General features: G+C 43.9%; 1 protein-coding gene across 1 annotated transcript; it reads right to left on the bottom strand.

Annotated features, from left to right (window-relative positions):
• Positions 1–331: 331 nt before the first annotated feature.
• TMEM64 (transmembrane protein 64) lies at positions 332–19,409 on the bottom strand. The gene is made up of 3 exons (XM_074985707.1): positions 18,280–19,409; positions 9,921–10,076; positions 332–2,784 (listed from the first exon to the last, which is right to left on the bottom strand). Exons 1-3 carry the CDS (start codon positions 19,006–19,008, stop codon positions 2,590–2,592), a joined length of 1,080 nt encoding a protein of 359 aa, XP_074841808.1. The 5' UTR covers positions 19,009–19,409; the 3' UTR covers positions 332–2,589.
• Between the last annotated feature and the right edge of the window lie 2,105 nt (positions 19,410–21,514).

Genomic DNA, 21,514 nt, shown 5'->3' with positions numbered 1-21,514 from the left:
TACCTCAAGACTCATTTTCTTCCCTAGATTGGCAGATTTCTTAGGCAGGCACGTGTGAACTATCAAACCTTTGCAGCTTCGCCTTCAGTTAACATACATTCTCCCAGAACTTCAGCAATCTTAAACAGGTGTTAATTAAAATAATTAATTTGACTAAATAGCCCTTCCCATCAGCTACTATGTATCTTTAATCTTGTATAATAAATTCACTACTTTGTCTGTCACTATGGACTTTTCCAGACAAAAAGGGAACCAAATATTTTCCTTTCCAGCCCCCTCCCAAATGACCCCTTCACAGCAACTTAGGAAAATTTAACACACAACATTTGTTTAAAGAATTTATTGTATAAAATTATGATTGGCCTGAAATAGAAATAGTTCTTTTTAATGCATATATCCCATTAACCTTTATAGAAGTAGTACAAGCATTAAGCAAAATGCAATAATTCTAAGAACTAATTCCATACTACAAAAAGCATTCACATAGTGAAGCTACTCTGGTTACAAAATATTAAATAAAAGCACTTCAAAATATGTATCTGTGAAATGTTGTTAAAGGATCAATGCTTGCTTAAATTAGTTAAATAAGACACCACTCACGCACAAATACACTTTTGTTGGTTCACCTCACATGGAGCAAAGTTCAGATCCATACATTTATTGAGCCTATTCTTTGGGAAAAAAAATTGTTATTGAATGGATGAGTCCTTGGTTGATGACTAATAACGCCATCAAATAGTAATCCAGTTATCTCCTGGTTTTCATGAAGAACAGGAACACACTTGTCAGGAGGCACACACTCTCTCTCTCTCTCTCTCTCAAGGCATGTACAGATTGTCTCTCTAAAAAGACATTCTGAACTTCACTGTTTCATTTAGCCTATCAGCTCCTAAGAACAGAGGCCTACAAAAGATACACATTTAACAATTTCACTTGCACTACTGCAAAGTCTGTAGGTCTCAAATCATTTAATATGGTACATCTTCACTATAACGTTGTTAAAAGGTTAGCGAATCTCCCCACCCAGGTATGTTTACTTCAGCAAGTAATGGATTTGATCACTTATAAATCCCGTGTTTGAGCTTCCTAAGAAGACCCTTACACAAAGGAGGCACTATAATAAGCAATAAGTTTCTAACTCAAAGAGAAAAATGTTTTTACAGCTTAAAACAAAGTAACTACAAAGGTCATTTATCAAAAGGTAAATAACTCAAGCTTTTTTGTGACAGTTATTTTGCATCTGTTGGAGGCAGCCAAAGAATGTTTGTATGTATAGCTACAGTATGTAACACACATAACATAAGTATAAGCCCAAAGGTATGGCACGTAGATACACAAACATTACCATCCTGAGAAACAATCCACAGCTCACACAAAAGGAGCACTATCCCAAGATTCTTCCAGTACATTTTTGTCTCACTCAAAATGGAGCCCAATTTCCTGAGTCTCAAACAATTGCTGTCCTTTTCTATGAACAGATGTGAAGGAAAGTCCCTAGTTTGCATCTCTACTAAGGATATAATAGTTTATATATATTTATATATCTAAATGGGAGAAAACATGAGTGACCAAAATCAGTTTAATATTTAAAACAAGCTTTTAAAAGGAATAAAGGATCTTCAATATTCAAAATAAAGGCCACCCTAATTTAAAGACCTCTGATGGTAGTATCCCAGCATTTTTATGGCAGGGGAAAAGTAACATCCATAGTCTCACTGTATGCACCATGTGCAATCAAAACAAACACATCCTTCAAATAAATCTTAAAAAATGTTTATAAATAGAATTTAAATGGAACAGCCCTTTTATTACAATCCATAAGAGTGGTAAAACCCATGGAAAAACACAGCTTGTGAGTTCTCCCACAGAGAGGACTATATTCACCATAAACTATTACACCCTCCATAGTTTCCCTTTTGCTTTGCATATTACACAGCCTAACTTAAAAATGTTATTTAAGAGCACTTCAGTCCCACAATGTAGGGTTTAAGCTTGTGTGAATAAGTACAAGTGGCTCTGCAAAATTTCAATGAATTACAAAAATACTCAACCGAAAGTTTCTGTAGGGTTCTCTTCCTTTAAAAAAGAAATGGAGGGAAAACCAAATGATCCCATAATTAATGGAGTAATACACTAGAATTTTTAGAAATATTTCCAAAGCAAAGCACATTTGAGAGTATTCTACATTGAACTGCATACCTTTAAACACACCTTTACCAGTAATAAAGAGCTACTATATATATTTATTCAATTTTATAAATAATGCTAAGCAGAAAAATATTTACCTCTGGGCCATTTTTCTCAGTTTCTAGGAGCAAACAAAACAAAACCTAAAGTGCAGGCTACAGATCATGATGACAAATATTATAAAGGACAAAAAAAGTGCAGTAATTTACATCACATTTTGAAGTTACTTAACCATCTCTTGTTCCTTGCTAAGTATCACCCCTCGCTGTGGAAGTTAAGAACTGGTAAGTTGGTTTGTGTCACAGTACAACCTGTAACTTTTGTTTTTGTGTTTGTTTACACTGGTTATAGTTGTCCATAGACATTTCTAGGCAATAGCTTACATTTACAAAAATACTCAAATCACACAATATTGATCCCACCCCCAGAAAACGCTATTGTCCTCTTGTTGCAGAAGGTGGTTGATGTAGTGATGCTCAGCTGGCTGCCTGGAGAAAGGGAAGATTTCATTTCCATTTCACAAGCTACAATAGCTGCGTTCAGTTCCACTTGCGCTCGATGAACAACATAAAACATGAGGCAGATACTTATAACAATCTGTGAATAAAACAAACATACTGCAGTTGAAAATATATATGTAAAAAAAAAAAATAGGGATAAAAAGCAAGTACTTTAGGTGAAGCATTAAGGTGAGGAGTTCCCAGGACACACACTTGCTAATGTTTGGAAATAAATGCAGAGAGAGCAATACGATGATCCACATTGAATACTGTGCCACTTATATGGGAGAAGACAGATTAGAGACGACTTCCGGTCTGTCGGGTGTTGTAAATCTAGGCACATTCATCCATATGTTATCATCAGCGACAAACTTGAAAAAAATGAATTTTGCTATTTATCTCCTGGTAAAGGACTCCCTTCTCCCACCCCCCCAAAAAAAGTGGGTGTGTAAGTGAAAACCACACATTTCCCCCCCATATATCAAGTGAAATAAATTAAAAATGATTAGTTACATTCTGATGAATATGTGTGATTCACAAAACAGTAGAGAGGATACTCTGCTGATGTTGGAGGCAAAAGGAAACAAGCTGCTTTCTCTCTTGGCCATCCTCCCTACAGAACACATCCAGAAGCAGCAGAGCCGCCTGTGCTCCTACACGGTACAACAGGATGAAACAGACTAGGGTGGAGGTTCAGGAAGCCTATTTCACACTGCCCAGGAAGGAATTTTCAGCTACAGTTGTGGGACGGATCCAAAGGATTAACAGTGAGTATAAAGATCCCAAGTAGCGTCTCATTTGAAGCATTTATAGAAAAACTACAAGCCCATTACTGCAGCCTAATAGTTTGAATAGGAAGGGGGGCGGGGGGGAAATCAAAGGCACAACTACAAAATGCCGAATAGCTGACTCAGTGGTAACACAGCTCAAACAGTCCCGGGGTAATAATGAATCACAAATTGGACAGGAGTTAACAATGACAGGCAGCTATGAAAAAATGACAAAATAACATTCTGGGGTTTGAGTGTTGTACAGGTTGAACTAGCCTGGCAACATCTGCAATCCAACACCTAGACGTGGAATTGGGGAGTGCTCTAGGACTGAAGCACATACCAGGAAAAATCCGTGGGTGTGGAGCACCCACCAGTGCCAAACTATCCCCTTTCTGTCCTGCTCCCTTCACGCCTCTCATGCGCTGGCAGCCCTGTGCTTCTGAACTCCTCCTCCCTCCCAGCACTTGCAGAGCACCATGCCTCACCCTCCTATTCCCGTCTGCACTCCTCACTGCCACATGCTAGGACCACGGCTGGGATCCCCGTGCTGGCACTGTAGCCCCCAACCAAGGGGCCAGGACCCTAGGGGGCAGCAGGGTTCTCAGGTGCACAAGCTGGAGATGCTGCAACATGCACAGCGCTCCTACTTCATGTGCCTACAGAGACCTACTCTCACTGTCTTGACCACGGATGGCTCAGCACTGCTCATGTCCTGAGGATGCCAGGCGAGAAAGGTTCAACTTGTATGTAAGACAGAAGGGTACTTGTCCCACTCTACTTGGCGCTATTAAGGCCCAAGTATTGTGTGAAAGTCTGGGCACCAGGTGTTAGGGAAGATTTGGACAAACTGGAGAGAGTTCAGAGGAGAGCAACAAAATTTTTCAGAAAGTTTAGAAAACGTGGCCTATGACAAAAGGTAAAATACTAGCTGGACATGTTTCCTCTTGAGAAAAGACAGCCAAAGAGTTACGACCAGTTACGAGTTTTCAGATATGTTAAGGACTGTTTGTAAAGACGACTGATCAATTGTTCTCAATGTCCACTGAAGGCAGGACATGAAGCAATGGCGTTAATCTGCAGCAAGGGAGATGAGGGTTAGATATCAGGAAAACCTTTTAACTGCAAGTGTTGTTAAGCTCTGGAACATATTTCCAAGGAAGGTGGTGGAATCCAAGTTTTTAAAAACAATTTGCATAGGCGTCCATCAAGGAACATTTGGGTTTATCTTGCACTGCTTCAGCACAAGGGACTTGATTTCTCAAAGACCTGCACTTCTAGGACTCTGTTGTTTGAGAGCTCCACTGGAAACATAACTAGGATGGAGCTCTCTTGTGTACAGATGGAGATTAGACTCTTAGAAACTTAAGGTTGGCTTTAAGAATTCAGCTTAATTTTGTTTTTGATTTCACAGTATGAAGGAGGGTTGAGATTTTTTAATGTTAGTTTTAAGGGCACTATATTTTCAAACTTAATTGGATTTGTGCCTGTTGTTTTTTCCCCAACTGAGATCTTTTTATGCTTACATAATTAAAAAAAATAGCTGAATGGGTTTTACTTCCTAAGACTTTGCATCTTCAGTGATGTCTTAAGTTAATTCTAGCAGCACAGTGTACTGTTTTGGTGAAGCCTCAGCTACAGTTATCAGAAGAATGATTCACAAAACCAAAACTGCTTTCTAGCTGTTCAAAACATGGGCTTCCCCTTACAGGAACCACTTTAAAAGGTTACTCTATTTTAGGCAAGTCTAGAAGAAATGAATCCCAAACAAACACACTTTAAGTGACACTTCCTCTAAACCACTGCAAAATTTAACCGCCACAGAACCTAAAATTCCCAGACCCAAGGAACTTAAGTTTGCATTGAGGACTGTCCTATATAAAATACTTTTATATCAAGCAGCAGCAGAGAAAAAATAAATATAGAAGCCTTACAAAAAACCTGTTTCAAGTCTCCCAACATTGAGAACTTGTCCAATTAACTTAAAATGTTCCATACAGACAAAATTCTTCTTTGAGCAGAGGCTGCACTTGCAAGTTTTCAGTCAAGAGACAGCTTTAGTCAGAAACTTACAAACAGGAGGTGAGGAATTCAAAAATCAGGCTTTGAATGTAAATTGTTTTGCAGCTTGAAAAAAGGATTCTGGAAAGAAGAAAGTAATTTCAAAATATCGCTTCCTACACTAAACACACCATATACTCTCAGAGAACAGGAACACCACAAAACTGTTATTAACTTAGTTGCATATTCTCACTGCTACTTCTGTTCACATTTTCAATTATCTCATCTAAGGTCACTCTCAATTTCACTTTTAAGTTCCCCAAAGGCACAATTTGGAATGTTTTGTTGTGAACACTGCCAGGAAATGTTAATTGGCTTGAAAACTCTTTCAAACTGAGATGGTAGAAAACAACAACTTAGAAGCACGGCTACTTTTCTCCTCTATTTAAAAAAAAAAAAAAAGAGTACATGGAAATATAAACCCTACATTTGGAGTGACCTTTGACCTGAAATTATCCCTCTATGCCAGGGGTTGGTAAACCCCAGCACACATGCCAAATGTGGCACAAAACTGGCAATTTTCATTAGCATGCTAGGTGGGAGCCCAGCCTCGCCCCCATTCAGCCAGGAGCTTGCTCAAAGTCATGCCTCCTATGGCTTAAGAAAAAAAAAAAACAACTAATGCTACCAAGCACGACATAAATGTCAAAGCTCTGCATCTTAACTTATTCGTTAATGAAGCTGTCATAACTAGGACTGTTAGTGGCTTCAAAAATTATCACTGATACTTGGACCGTACATAGAGGTCAAAAGGTCAAATGTTGGCACTCTGCACCAGAAAAGTTGCTCACCACCTACTCTATGCTGTCACTACAGGCAATGGCTTTCCTTTAGGCCATGGGGTGGTGCTCACATCTCTTCCCCCCCCCCGCCCCACACACACACACGCTGCACCCTAGGGCCTGCCTCCATCTGACCTCTTCCCCCAAACCCACACCTCCTGTCCCCTTCCTCACTCCTTCTTCCCAAGCCACCACTGCCTCTTCTCACCCCATAGCTGCTCATCCTGCATGCCAGCAGAAGGTGCTGAGGGAGGAGTGGAGAAGTAGATTAGCAGAGCCACTAGCAGGCAGAAGACACTGGAATTGTAGGAGAACTGGCTGCTCCAGCACTGGAGCACCTACAGAGTTGGCCCCTACAGCGGTCACTATTTGATATGAGAAGCACTCACCACTGAAACAGAGCAGCTATCAGGATGAAATGTGGCAAATCATTCTGCCTCAAAGAAAAGCAGCCGTTATTAGAAAAGCAAATGAATAAGAACTTTCCAAATGCAACAACAGAAGACATTCCAGAAAAGCAGAAGTAACCAACCCTGAAACCTGGGAGGGCAGCAAAATTAATACTCATTTAGAAGATGCTGCAGAATCTTTAAAAACAAAATTATCCAGTTCCCATTTAACTCTTCTCCGAAAGACAGCACTTACAGCACAGCACAAAGTACAGCTCAACTCACAAACCTGACAACTTGTTACCACCACAGAAATTCATCAAAGGCTGGAAAAATGCCTTACAGTGTCAAATTTATCTGTTTAGTTTATTAAAAGGAAGGGACAGTACAATCAAGTCACCTTGCAAAGCATCATCACAAGGAAAAAATGCTAAATTCTACAAGGCTCTTTAATTCAGTGGAGAAAGACAAAACAAAAACCAATAGTTGGAAGCTGAAGACAGACACATTAAAATTAGAAATTAGACACATTTGAACAGTGAAGATAATTAACTATTGGAACGACCACAAAAAATAGCTAAAGCAAATCACAGTCGGTATTTCAGAAATGTTCAGAGGGTTTTAAGCTATTTACTAAGCTCGAAGTTAGTCATTAGGGCCCAAGCAGCCATGCAAAGGGCTGTGAAGATGCCTGAGATCTGGGGGATGGTGAACGGAGGAATTTTTCCAGTAACTGATTCATCCCCCACCTCCTCAGGTCACCTCTTCTTCTGATCCCTTCCTATATCCAGCCTCCAAAACTGCAGCTGAACTCTACCAGTTCCACTACATATGTAGCCTCTGTGTCCATGAAGGAAGTGGTTGGACTTAGCAATTTTTATAGCACCATCACAGCACTAGCTTAGTAACAGAACTTCACAAGTAAAATCAAAAATGTTCAAATAAACTTATTTACTCTCATTATCTTTCCAGTGTATTTAACTCATGCTCTTAGATGTTAATATTCTAAGGGAAGCTTCATCAGCAAACCTACATAGAGCCCAGTTTCATTTTCTATTATCTTTTTATAGACCAGTTTTCTTCTTATAAAAATTGAACAAGGCACTCACAGCATGATATGCAAATTTGCAAATAGTTGCAACTGCTGCTCAACTCCAAACTGATGTCGAATCAATTGACAATAATCAGGTGACACTTTAATGACTATTCTGCTACTAATGTAGCAGTGCCAACTCACCAGGCTCTCTACTCAAGGGTTCTGACATGGCTCATCGCTGAGGATTTACAGTCAACAGGTCATAAAAAAAATCAACTCTTGTGTAAGTAACAGAGGTCTATAAAAATCATGAACAGTGCGGAACACATGAAGGGGAAGTGTTATTTATCATTTCATATAAATAGAAGAACCAAGGGTCACCTAACGAATAGGCAGCAGGTTCAAAAACAAACAATCCATAGTCAATCCATGGAACTCTTTGGCATGGGATATTGTGAAGGCAAAACAGTAAATGGGATGAGAAAATTAGGCATTTTCCTGGAGGATAATTTTATCAGTGGGTATTAGCTAAGGCAAGGGGTGGGCAAAATATAGCCCATAAACCAGATCCAGCTACCCAAGCCACCAAATCTGTCCCAGGAAGCAGTAGGAGTCCCAGCCAGGCTCATTGCCTGCCCAGCCCCCAGCACACTACTCAGATCAGCTCTCTGAACACTGTGAGCCCAGGGTAAAGGCGAAAAGGCTTCACGCACTGTCCCCACACCCAGCACAATCTACCAACTCTCACTGGCTGGTTTACAGCCAATGGAAACAGCCTGTTTGCAGAACCAGCAGTATGCAAAGTACTCCTGCCCAACTCCCCTGGGCTTGCAGCGTTCAGAGCAGCACATGCCATGTTGGCTGGTCTGGACAGACTGCAGGGGCATGGAAAGCAGGGAGCCTGACTGAGCAACCTGCTGGGCAGGACTGCTGGTTGGGAGCCACGCAGGTAAATGCATCACAACCTGCTTCCGACACTCCAGCCCGTTCCTCCCCAGCCCTCTGGCACTGCTCCTATACCCCTCTCTTCCCCTCCCATACCCTGCACCCCCCCACACCCCTGCTCTTCAAAAGAACCCTCTCCTGCACTCATACCCCCTCCAGAACCCTGCACCCCATCCTACACACCAGTCTCCTGCCCCGGTCATAACCACCTCCTTCACCCAAACTGCTCCCTCAGAGTCTCACAGCTCCTCCTGCACCCCAATCTCTTTCCCCACACCCACCTTCATCCAACACCCTGCATCTCCCCCATTAATACCGCAGAAGAGTGAGGCCCTTGACCCTTACTCAATTCCTGATGTGCCTCCACCCCACAAAATATACTGCCACCCCTAGCCAAGATGGACAGGAACAATCTCTTGCCCCACGTGCCCCTTAAATCTCTGACTGCCAGAAGCTATGACTGAACAATGAGAAATGACTCATTCAATAACGGCCCTATTCTCTCTGAAGCATCTGGAACTGATCACTGTCAAAGGAGAGGATACTGAGCGTGATGGATCACTGGTCTGATGCAGTATGACCATTGCTATGTTCTTAAAGCATACTGCTCATTAAGTCAACTTACTTTCTAAATGGGGATGTTTCAGCAGGCCATCACTACAACCACGTATTTATATAATCACTTTCATCTTTTGTTATTATATAATAATAAAAAAATTGGAATCACTCTTTACTCTAATGCTGAAATGCAGCCCGTACTAGAATGGAGCAGGGCAGATATTCTGGGAGTAAGGGAAGCTCTAAAGTTAAGCAAATACCCATTGCCCTAATGAATCACTATGGCAGCAGAGACTAACAGAGTTCATTAACATTCCAAACAATCTCTCACATCACCCCATATGCCCCTTATACTGGAGGCTGGTGGAGGAGGAGGAACCAGCTGTACCAATTGTCTGTCTGTCTGTCACACACACAAGTGGAGGAAATCCCCATCTGGGAGATCCTTTGGCTTTTAGGTCCTTTGTACCACCCACTGACCCACAAATATGCTAGCCGGATTTTCCTAGAATGTCTCTTGTAAGATGGAGGATGAACAAGATCACAGTCCTCACAGGCAAAAATATCTAAAAGTGTTCCTAAACTGTAACTACTTTGTCCTCAGAGCCACCCAAACTACAATAAATATAGTGACTTTATGATTAATGACTATGAAAAGAATATATTAATAATCATTTTATAGAACCACTCACCTGTAAAGTAAATATAAAATAGCCACTAACACTTTGTTCTGCAATGACATCTTCCATGGTTCTCAGGGTGGTGCCTAAGTAGGAGTTTAGGAGCTGAGTAGGAAGCAGTCCAACTGAAGAAGCCATTAGATAGTTGGGTAATGATAGATCTGTAATCTAAATAAAATCTAGGGTAAAAAGCAATGTACAATTTTGATATAATTTTCCCACAACCTGTCTGGCTGCCTCCCCCACTACTGTCTACACAAAAGCTTAGATTTCATAATATCACAATATTTTGAACAATGACTGAGTGCAAATGTTCAGTAAAAGACCCATGCAACAAGGCAATACTTCTCAACTTGCCTTTTTAAAATTCTGTTAAATTACATTTCATCTTTTGCTGGACTGCATCTACACCAGGACATCCTACTGTGGAATCAATTACACTATCCCTTTGCTTTGTCTGCTCCATAGTGGTTAGCTGAAAGAGCACTGCAATTCATAAGAAATTAGGACACCGGATGACAAAGGCTTAAAAGACATGAAGTGAAACTTGGTAGCTATCATTCTTCACTGTCATGTTATTTCAACTGCACAACAACTGAAAAAATGTAAATGTTTATTAACAAAGTATAATGTACTCAACACTTTCATTTAGGAAAGAAAATGTAGTTAAAATGCACAAAGTGTAGCTACAATATTCCAGTAAAGCATATACTTTGAAACACCTTTCACAGAAGGCTTTTTATATTAATTGACCAAGGCACAGAATATGAAGTACAAGAGGCAGTCAGATATTTTTGCAAGTGTTGGTGAAAAAACAGGAAAAAAGTGTGAATAGTCTCCCACTCCTGCCCTCAACCCCAAGTTTCTTTTTCCATTTTGAGTCGCTCTTAACAATCATGCAGACAATTTGTGCTTAGGCAAGGTAAATGGCACCAGCTAATAAAAGTCAAATGGGATCAGGAGAGGTTGAGAAATACAGAGGAAAGTGAAGGATGAGAGACCAGAAGGGCATCGGACGCATTTATGCAGACAATGAAAACAGAAAGCAAGACGGTGGTTAAAAATAAAGTGAATACAGCATCCATAAAAATAAGGGCTGAACTAATCTACACGCAGATCCCCAGATTATTTTCCTTGGTTATTACGAAAGGTGTAGGTCTGACAGCTTTGGACACTGATGTTTTCATGCACTTCTGACTCTGAAAAAACAGGCTGAGCAATGACACCAGCACACTCCTAGCCAATGTGATTCAGTCCTGACCCCCCTCTGTATAAGCAGCCAACAATGATGCCAACTGGTATCATCTTTGATGTGACTATCTAAGAACGAAAAGAAGACCCCCAAACTCATTTAAAATAAAATCCCTGAAAAAGGTCACCAGAAATTGTGTTGGGGGGGGGGGGGGAACTTTCTGTATCAGACATCTAAGAACTGATGTTCTGATAAGATACACTGCAAAATTCCTCTTATGAAGTCTCACTGTGGTGGTTTAAACCATTTAGTTAGACATAAGTGGTGTCCACATCATGACATTAACACAAATAATCCACAAGACCCACTTGGATCTATAGTTTGTGGAATTGAGATATGTTAAAAGTAGCAAGAGATATAAGTACAGTGAAAAATAGATCCTCAATAGATTGATCAGTCACAATACATTATATGATATGGAGATGTTAATAACAATCAGTTTGTTAATGATAACACTTATAAATACTAGGCTTGCCAAAAGTCACTGTCAAACATATCTTTCTGTTGACTTTGGATACATAGAGCAATGTGTGCTTAAAGGCTGGATTGCTGTGATTATTTGATTCATGCACTGGTTAGAAATTGAAGCAAGCTGTCAGCTGTTCCTACAGAACTTCTGTAGGCTACCCATCCAACAGAGTATATTAAATAGAAGAAAGTGACTTCTAAAGTTCCAATTAAGGGAGAGTCAGTGCCAGTCCACTTCCACAAGGAAATAAGACAGTGGCACAAATCTGAAAAAGTCAAAGACAAGGACAAAGACAGCAGTAGAGTTATTTTAAGGGTCATGCAGTGAAATAAGTGACTATTGGTGTGGGAGTACACCAAGAAGGGTAGTGTAACTATTTATTATTTTAGACGAACAGATTAAATAAAACAATGGTATCTAGAGATGAGAAAATGGGAAGGAAAATCAGTGTAGATGGGATTTAACTAGAGAATGTAGAGAAGTTCACCTATCTGGGGAGCAACATGATGTATGATCTAGACTGTAAGAAGAAAATACCAACTAGAATACCAAAATAAAGAGTGAATTTGAAGGCGATGGATGAAATCTGGAAAACCAAAGCGATTAGCTTAGGAACGAAGCTGAGTGTCTTGAAAACGTCTGTATTCAGCAGCATGTTGTAAGGACGTGAGGCACGGGTGACAACGAAAGATCTGAAGAGAAGAATATTGGTGTTCGAGAGGAGGAGTTATACACAGATGCTAAGAACAGGATGGATGCTGAAGGTCACCAATGAGGAATTATACAGGAAGATACAGCTGAAAGAGAACCTATTGCAGAAGGTTATACAACACAAGTTACAGCATGAACGACAAATGACATCAAGACCCTGGTATTCGACATAATGGGCAGTTTGAATAGGAGCGGCAGACCTCAAAGAGAATGGGTAGGTGATGTAGCAGATTGGTGTGGAGTTAGTCTACACAAACTAAGCCACTGGACAGGGAAAGACGGAAAGAAATAGTGAGAAGCGTCAGACATCAATGGGCCCATGGTAGTTCATGAAGATGATGATGAAGTTAAACAATTTAACATCAGAGTAACATTATTTTGAAAAGTAAGTCACTTTGCCACAGTCCCAAAGAGTTCTTTGCATGAAATATTAGTGAAATGTTTCTGAGGGGCAGGGAAAGGGAAGATGGAAAATAAGAAGACTAAGATTTGGTTTTGTTACTCCACTAGCAAAGATAATTTACTGCTCTTAAATAAATCTGGAAGGCATTTCCAAAATACATGCTTCAAGTTTTGCTTGCTATCAATTTGAAAGTATTCCAGCAACATGATGAATATTTTTTTTTGCTATGGAAGATTATCTATGGGTGTACTGACAAGTTCATGAATGATTACTCTAGAACTAATTATCTGACAGATGGTCTCAGATGACTACTCCTAAAAAAACTACAGAAATCTGGGCCATGATGGAACTATGCACAGATCTCTTATTAAGAAGAGAGTGCAGTCAGTGTTATTACTGTCTTTAAAATACTAAAGCAGATAAGGGATTTTCTGAATAGGGCATTGCCATTAAATATAACTGAGTAGGGAAATAAGCCACCAAGACTCCTAGGTTTCCTCCCTTTGTGAATATACTGTAAAGCATTTAACCAAAGTTTGATATCATAGTTGGCATTTCTGATTTTGTTCAGCAACAAATGAGGATGCAGGAAATAGGAAAGATCTGTTCCAACTGAAGGAGAAACAGCTAGTAAGTTTAAACAAGTCTGGGATTCTTGTGCACTCCATCAACACTGGCACCAAGAGGTTGTAGAGAAAACCATTGGCAGGTGTGCCGTTTGCTCACAGTTTACAGGATTTGGACCACACTGATACTGCTGCTGGTACAGACTGAACCTCTCTAGTCCGGCACCCTCAGGACTTAACCCGTGCCAAACGAGAGATTTTTCTGGACCACAGGTCAATATTGTCTAGAAGCATTGTCAACACTTCCACTGCTAACTGGACTCTTAGAAGACATTCAGGAGGAAATTACAGCTAAACAACAGCACAGAACACTGAAAGCCAGGACCAGTGACTAAACAAACTTTATGGGACAATGCGAAAGTTGGCCACACCCAAAAGAAGTGGCTGCCCAGCTATCTAAAATCATGCCAGATTACGAATGTTGCTGGACAAGAGTGCTGGACTAGAGAGGTTCAACCTGTACTGTTTCTTTTTAAAAGAATAGGAAGTAGTGGCTGATCACGCTTATCTCTGATAAAATGTTCCCAAAGTCTTTTCCATCAAGGGATGAAAAATCCTGCAGGCTTTAGAGCAGACCTGGTTTCAATTCGTCAAAAACTCTCTCTATTTCTCTAACATCAAAAGTGAGGTATTCTACGTGGATTTTCTTCCCTAAACAAAGCACTTCTAAGTACAAGGATTGAAGAAAGGCAGTTTCTACCTTCCGTTCATGCACATTTCAGGACCCTCTTAGGACGACAGGGATTGTCATAGAAGACAATAAAGGTCTTTTTTCCTTTCCAACAGGAGTTGAAACACCAATTTAAGACATCAGCTTCACAGCACTTCTGCAAAGCAGGTACGATATGCAAGTCTCCACAGCTAACAAAACAGAAGGAATACCAGCACCCACCCTCTGCAATAACAGAAAAGGTGGGGTGTGGGGTAGTAGAATGGGAAAAGGAAGACTCAGCTAGGCACTTGGACATTACCCCTCAACTTCACTTGCAATATTTCATACTCTCCATCTTTTCTATCAACCGCTGTGTAATTAATATCTGGGGTTCCCCCCCCCATCTGTGAGCTTTCAAAAGCTAGTCATAAAGCACGAACACACATTTATATAAAAAAATGAACAAATACAGATGCAAAAGAATCTTCTATCTTACATGCCCATGTTTCTTTCTAAATCTAATCACTCAATTGTTCTTTGTCCTTCTTATATTAAAGCTCCTTTTGAAAAATATCCCCTAAGCTGGGCTGAGGAACCCTTTTTTGGGTAAAGGGCCACTGACCCATGGGAGGTTGGGGGGAAGTCCTCACAGATGTGTCCTCCAAAAGAAAAGCAGAAATAGGAGACATTCACCTCTCTACACTCAAGGTCCACCCCAGAGCCTAAGGGGACTAAGGCTAGTAGAATTTGTGGGTCCCACCTAGGTTCTGGGGTGGGGCCAAAAATGAGGGGTTCAGTGTATGGGAGGGAACTGTCATGGAGTGGGCTGGGGTGAAGATGTGAGGTCTGAGCAGGAGGTAAGGTAGAGGACACATGTTCCCTATAAGCTGAGTGCTTGAGTGGCCACTCAGGAGAGATTCTGGTGCCAACAAGCTAATTAGCAGAGTGCCCACAGCTGGCAGTATGCATTTCTATTGGTGGTGCAAATTCAGACATGCCTTGGCGCACAAAATTTGTTTCCCATCCATGGATGCAAAAAAAAATAGAGGGAACACCGGTGCAGGGCTAGGCTGGTGTAGGGTGGTGGGATCCAGAAATGGGTGCAGGAGTGGACATGGATAGAGCGTCTGGGATCTGGAGGGGGGTGGGGGGCGTGCACGAGTGGTTTGGGTGTGCCAGGTCTGGAAGGGAGGGGGGGTACAGGAGCAGACAGTGGGTGCAGGGCCCGAGCTGGAGGGGGTAGGAGATGGCAGCAGGTGCCTACCTGGTGCACCTTTGGGAGGGGAGGGGTTTAGAAGGGGAAGTGTTCTGCATTGCTGCTATGCATGCTTCAGGAAAACGTTCCTGCCACCATCAATCCCAGACTCTCCCATTGGCCGTGAGTCAACCAATGGGAGCAACAGTGGAGGGAGGGGAAGGAAGGGCATGGAGCTCTTCCTAGTATCTCAAGAGCCACTTTCCTCCCTGCCAGCCCCAACCTGCAGACTGGATCTGGCTTTCCTGGATTGGGCCCTTGGGGCTTACCATCCCACAGCATCAGAGAGGTAGCCGTATTAGTCTGTAGCTTTGAGAACAACAAGAAGTCTTGTGGCACCTTACAGACTAACAGATATTTGGGAGCATAAGCTTTTGTGGGCAATGACCCGCTTCATCTTGTTGTTCATTCCACAGCAGTGCAAGCTTGCTGGCACTCCAGCCATGGCACCCTTGCATTAATGGGGGGGGGGGGGGTGAGCCCAGTGTTTCCTGTAAGCTGAGCACTTGGGCAACTGCCCAAGAGAGATTCAGATACCACCCAGCTGATTAGCAGAGCACCCACAATCAGCAGCATGTGTTTCTACTGGTGGTGCACATAACAAAATTCTGCCCATGGATGAAAAAAATTAGAGGGAACCCTGGCTGAGCTCCTGAGTCTGAAAGGCCAGATCCGGCCCGGGAGTTGTAGGATCCACACTCCTGCCCTAAGATATACAAGGTTTTAAGTACATCCTTCAAATATTTTGAGTATTCTGATGAGAAAACTGTGCCACCAAAAAGTGCTTGAAAACTGTGCTAGCAATGTAACACTTGATATCTTACGAGTCTCAATATTTCCAGTCACTTTCCACTGAAATCACAGATTGAACCCAATACATAGAATTTATTTTATGGTTTTGTATCATGTTAATGTTTGTATATACACTATAGCTGCATGGAACGGCTACTATTGTTAAGGCAATTGTCATGACAACCATTAAAAGGTCCAGTGAAGTTCTGTAAAACTGACATTCTAAGACTTGTTTAAAATTTAGTCACAGAGAGGTAGAGCTGGGTTAGTCTATATCTTCACAAAATGTCCTGCAGCACTTTACCTAATAAACCATTTTGTTAGTCTTCAATGAGCTTTTGTGAGACAGACCCACTTCTTCAGATCTGGAAAATTGTGGGCCTGTCCCATAAAAGCTGATCACCTAATATATTATTCTGCTAATCTTTAAAGTGTGACAGGACTGCTTGTTGCTAAGATTTAGCGTGTACCAGGAAAGCAGGGTTAGTGACCCTAATTTGGAGACATTTCAGTTTGTGTTTGTGGAGATAAGTGTCCAGGAAAAAATACATTTTCAAAATTTTCCAGGGATTTTTTGTTTTAAGCTCAGAGCTACACAGCAATTTATGGATGTGATGCAATCAAATGGTCTCAATCTGTAGAGTATTACCAAAGGGAGTACATGGTACACATTTCACGCTGGGGGGTGCGGGGGCTCAGACTAAAAAGTATCTGAAGAAAATTACACAGCACATTTGCTAGCACAGAACAATGACTAGGTTTAAATTCAACTCTTGTAAGTGCTGTAAAATCTGAAGTATTACATCAATTGCTTTGAAATATGGTGGGGGCAGTGAACCAAAGTTGGGATTATCTGACAGGGACATTCTCAAGTTATGGGGTCCCATAACAAAAAATTTCCTTCCATTGTGGCTGGAGATTACTACAATGCAAGTCATGGATGGAAAATTTAATTTTGAGAGTGGAATGTAAATCAAACAACTAATTTAATTCCATTTCCACTATTGGTTAGGCTTTCATATGCACACCTGAGCTCTACCAATGCACTCAAATCCACAGTACTTTTCAGTTCTGAATACACACGTTATATACATAAAACTAAACAGACCCCATAGTTATTCCGATCTTTCAGTTATGATAATCTTAGCTAAAGACTTCAGAAAGAAATGGAGGATTTTTAAACAGTGTCCATTCAGTTGAATGGAATCGGCATCCTTCCTACCAAACTTGTATTTTAACCAGACTTTCCCCAGACCACACAAATCTCATTTACAACAAGACTCATTCCATGAACAGATTTTGCTGTACTTCATCTCCCTTTAGTCGAGCATCTGAGACTGAATACCTGCTGTATCACAACTACCCCGTAAAATGATTCCACCAAAATCTCCTCTAATAAGGTCTCTGAAAATCTTTCGTCCCCAAGCAATCTTAGAGGAGGCCTACAAAATCAAAAGTAATGAGAAGAGAATGTCAAATCTATGGCTGAAACAGCTCCTAACTGGGGGATTAATTTTTAAAAGAAAACTCAATTAATGATCATATTCCTATCCCATTTTTTTAATCTATTATCACTTCAATCAACACTTACCCAGAAAAAAATGTGGTTTCAGTTTGCTTACTTTGCACAAGCCACAGGCAGCACTTATTTATGGGCAGATATACTGTTTTAAAGCACCACCTGTGACACTCAGCTATACTGTCCAAGCTGTATGAACTGGAAATCTATCAACTTCCTAAAGAAATTCACATGCCACAGGACTGCTTGTTGTCCTAGGGAAGCCAGTGAGGTACTAACACCGGCAGAAAGACGCCTTCAGGCACATCTGACTGCTGGTTTAGGCCCTGATCTTACAATTGCAGAGCTTCACCTAGGGCAGAGGGCTGCAGGGCACATGGACACATTTACCTGAGGCAGTCTCTGTTTGTGAAGGTCTGTCCCAAGTGAAGCAACAGGTTAAGGAGAAACTGTGACACTGAAACTACAAAAACAGGGAACGGAGACTACAAATAAGTTTTACATTTTGTGGTGTTCAGCGGTGGGGAAAAACCAGCGACACGACAATGGGCCAGGTCCCCCATTCCCTACAGCCCTGATACCCAAACTCCCCTGGGTGAAATCAGTGGGAGAGTCCCACCCATTTCAATAAACATCCCTCCACCCACGCTCCCTTCCGCTCAGGTCGGGGCCTGCTAGCGGGCGCCACTCACCGAGAACACAGCATTTTGGAGCCCGAAGGGGATGGGGGTGAGCCGGGCCAGGGCCACCACTTTGAGGCCGCTTCCGCCCTCCACCACGCGGATGACGGCGCTGAGCTTCTCGCTGCCCTGGATCCTCGCTAGCACCCAGCGGGCCAGCAGCTTCTTGCAGGCCACGTGAGCGATGAAGGTGCCGATGAGCACCCCCAGCACCATCAGCCCCATGCCCAGCACGAAGCCGTACAGGTAGCCGGCGGCCACGTTCAGCAGGATGTAGCCCCAGCCGCAGGGGAAGGAGACCACGATGAAGCCCACGGTGAAGAGCAGCACCCCGGCCACGCTGTCCAGGCTCTCGGCCCAGAGCAGCAGGTCCCGCACGTACTGGCGCGCCAGGGCCAGGGCGGCGAAGCACAGCGCGGCCAGCACGCACACGCCCAGGCAGCTCTTGCACCAGCAGCAGGTGCCCAGCAGGCAGCACGAGCAGCGCCACGTCCTGGCCTCGGGCAGCCCGGGCCCCGCGCCGCCCGCCTCGGGGCACAGCAGCAGCTCCGAGGGCTGCAGCCCGTTGGGCTCCGGGCCGCGCAGGAGCCCGGCCGCGTCTCCCGGGGCGCAGCCCGCCGGCTCCCCGGCTCCGCCCGCCCGGGCCAGCCAGCGGCCGAGCTCCGGCCGGGCCCCCTGGGCAGCCGCGCACTTGGCGGCCCGGTGGAGGAGCTGGAGCACGGCGCCGCCGGCGCTCCACATGCCGCCGGGCCCGGCCGGCTCTAGCCCAGCAGCGCGCTCGGCCGGGCGGGGATCGCGCCGCCGCGCTGGGCCAGTCCCGTTTCCCCGAGGCCGCTGGGCGGGGGCGGCCGCGCGCTCATGGCCCCGCCATGGCCCGGCTCCCGCGGCGGCGGCCGAGAACCCGAGCTGCGGAGGGCGGCGGGAGAGCGGCTGGCGCGCTGGGCTGCCAACGAGCGGAGGCCGGGCGGGCAGGCGGCGAGTCGGGCTCACGCGTCGGCTCCGGGCTGGCGCTCCCGGCCCGTGGGGAGTCCCGGGGGGCGGCCCTGGCGGCAGCGGGTCTCCATCTCCCGGCGCGCGGCTCCGAGCAGCTCTGCCCCCGGCCGTGCAGATGTGGCAACTCCGGCGGCGTTGCCGGTCGAGGGGCGGTGCCCAGCGGGGCGGGGGAGGCGGCTCGGGGCGGTGCCTCCGCCGAGGGCGGGAGCTCCCGCCGTCCCGCCTGCCCTGGCCACGCGCCCGCCTCTACCCGGACTCGCGTTTTCGGAGCCTCTCGGCCTAGGTGCCCCCTCAGGGTGGGCTAGTGCGATCTCTGTGAGCGCGCCAGGCGCAAAGCTCGGGCGGGGCCTGGCTGCTGAAAAGCAGCGGCCCCTGGCCCCTTTCCTGCCTTCAGGGCTGGGCCCCAGGCGTGGCGGGGAGGGATCCAGGCGCATGATCTGGGCCGAGCCGCTGGGCTGCCAATCTCTCCCCTGTCCCAGAGGCTCCTGGAATGAAAGCTTCATCTTTGATTAGGAGTTGTGGCTTGTAGTGAAAGCTCCAGGAACATGGCGAAGCAGAATGGGTAGCCCCTTCCTCCCCACACCACCACCTGGAGGGGGTGACGTCTTCCACCTGCTCCTGGGAGGCCTATGTTCCCCAAATAGTTTGCAAAGAGTTTAATGATTTATAGTAGCAGCACACTCTCCGGGGAAGCGCTGACCCATATTTTTAATAGTGTGAGAGACGTAGCCTGGTCTGTAATCCATCAAAACAAACCCGCAGCCATATAGCACTTTACAGACTAACCAAATCATATATTAGGTGATGAGCTTTCATGGGGCAGACCCAGTTCTTCAGATCTACAGTTCTACCGGAACAAACTCAATATATGAAGCACAAAGGGCCAAAAATTGTTATTAAGATTGACAAATCAGTAAAAGTTGTTGTAAAGGTTGGCAAATCAGATAGAAGAAGAGAAAGGGGGCTGGGGTGGAAGCTGAGTGTGTGGTCAAACATCAAAGTATGTGAAAGAATCCTTGTAAGGGGTCAGATAATTGCTGTCCCTATGCAAACCACAGGTGAACACGTCAAATTTGAATGTGAATATTAGTTCCAAACATTCTGTAGACCGTTGTTAAGTCTTTTTTTTTCCATAAGACCAGTTCTCAGGTCTTTAACAGAATGGCCCACTCCATTAAAGTGCTGGCTGATAGGTTTCTGTATCTGGAGATTTTTGATATTTGCTCTGTGTCCATTCATTCTTTGGCAAAGAGTGTTTGCAGTTTGCCAATGTACATAATGGATGGGCCTTGCTGGCACACGATGGCACATATAAGGTTAGTTGAGGAACAGGAGCATGTGCCACTGATCTTGTAATTAATGTGATTAGGTCCAGTGATGTTATCTCCAGAATAGATATGTGGACAAAGTTGGCAATGGGGCATGTGCAAGGAAAAATTCCAGGATTATTATTATTATTATTGTGGTATAGCCTTTGGTTGCTAGTGAGAATCCTCATAAGATTGTCTAGAGGAGAGAACAGGCCTGTCACCGAGGGCCTTCTGGAGTCATTATGATTTAGGGTAAGTTGTACATTTGTAATGATGTGTTGCAGTGGTTTCAGTTGGGGGCTGTAGGTAATAACAAATGGTGTTCTGTTATTGACTTTTTTGGGCCTAGCTTCAAGTAGTTGGTTTCTGAGTATTCATCTGGCCCTGGAAATTTTTTTTGTTACTTGGGTAGTTAAGGTTTATGAATGTTTGATAGATATCTTGTAGTTTTCGGTTTCTGTCAGTAGGATCAGAGCAGATGAGATTGTGTCTCAGGGTATGACTGTAAACGATGGATTGGGTGGTGCATGCAGGATGGAAGCCAGAAGCATGTAAATAAGTGTAACGGTCAGTGGGTTTCTGGTCAGTGGTGTTGATCTGGCCATCAGTGTCCTGTACTGTAGTGTCCAGGAAATGTATCTCTCATGTAGAGTGGTCAAGGCTGATGTTCATGGTAGGGTGCAGATTGTTAAAACCTCTGTGGAACTCTTCCAGAATCTTTTTGCCATGGGTCCAAGTGATAAAGATGTCATCTGTGTGTAACCCTTCTGCTGGAAGGAGTCGGCAGCAACCAGGGCTGGGTTCAATATCTAGGGGTTCCTTTTCATCCATCTCACACAGAACCAGCTCGAGCCCCCCACCCAGTAGCCTGGGAAGTTCACAGACCCCTCGGCACCTCAAAGAGGCAATGCTTCCCCACTCGCAAGCACCGAGTCTGAGTGTAG

This window comes from Carettochelys insculpta, chromosome 2, assembly GCF_033958435.1.
Source record: "Carettochelys insculpta isolate YL-2023 chromosome 2, ASM3395843v1, whole genome shotgun sequence".
Lineage (NCBI taxonomy): Eukaryota > Metazoa > Chordata > Testudines > Carettochelyidae > Carettochelys > Carettochelys insculpta.
This window is presented reverse-complemented; position numbering and strand designations above follow the sequence as displayed.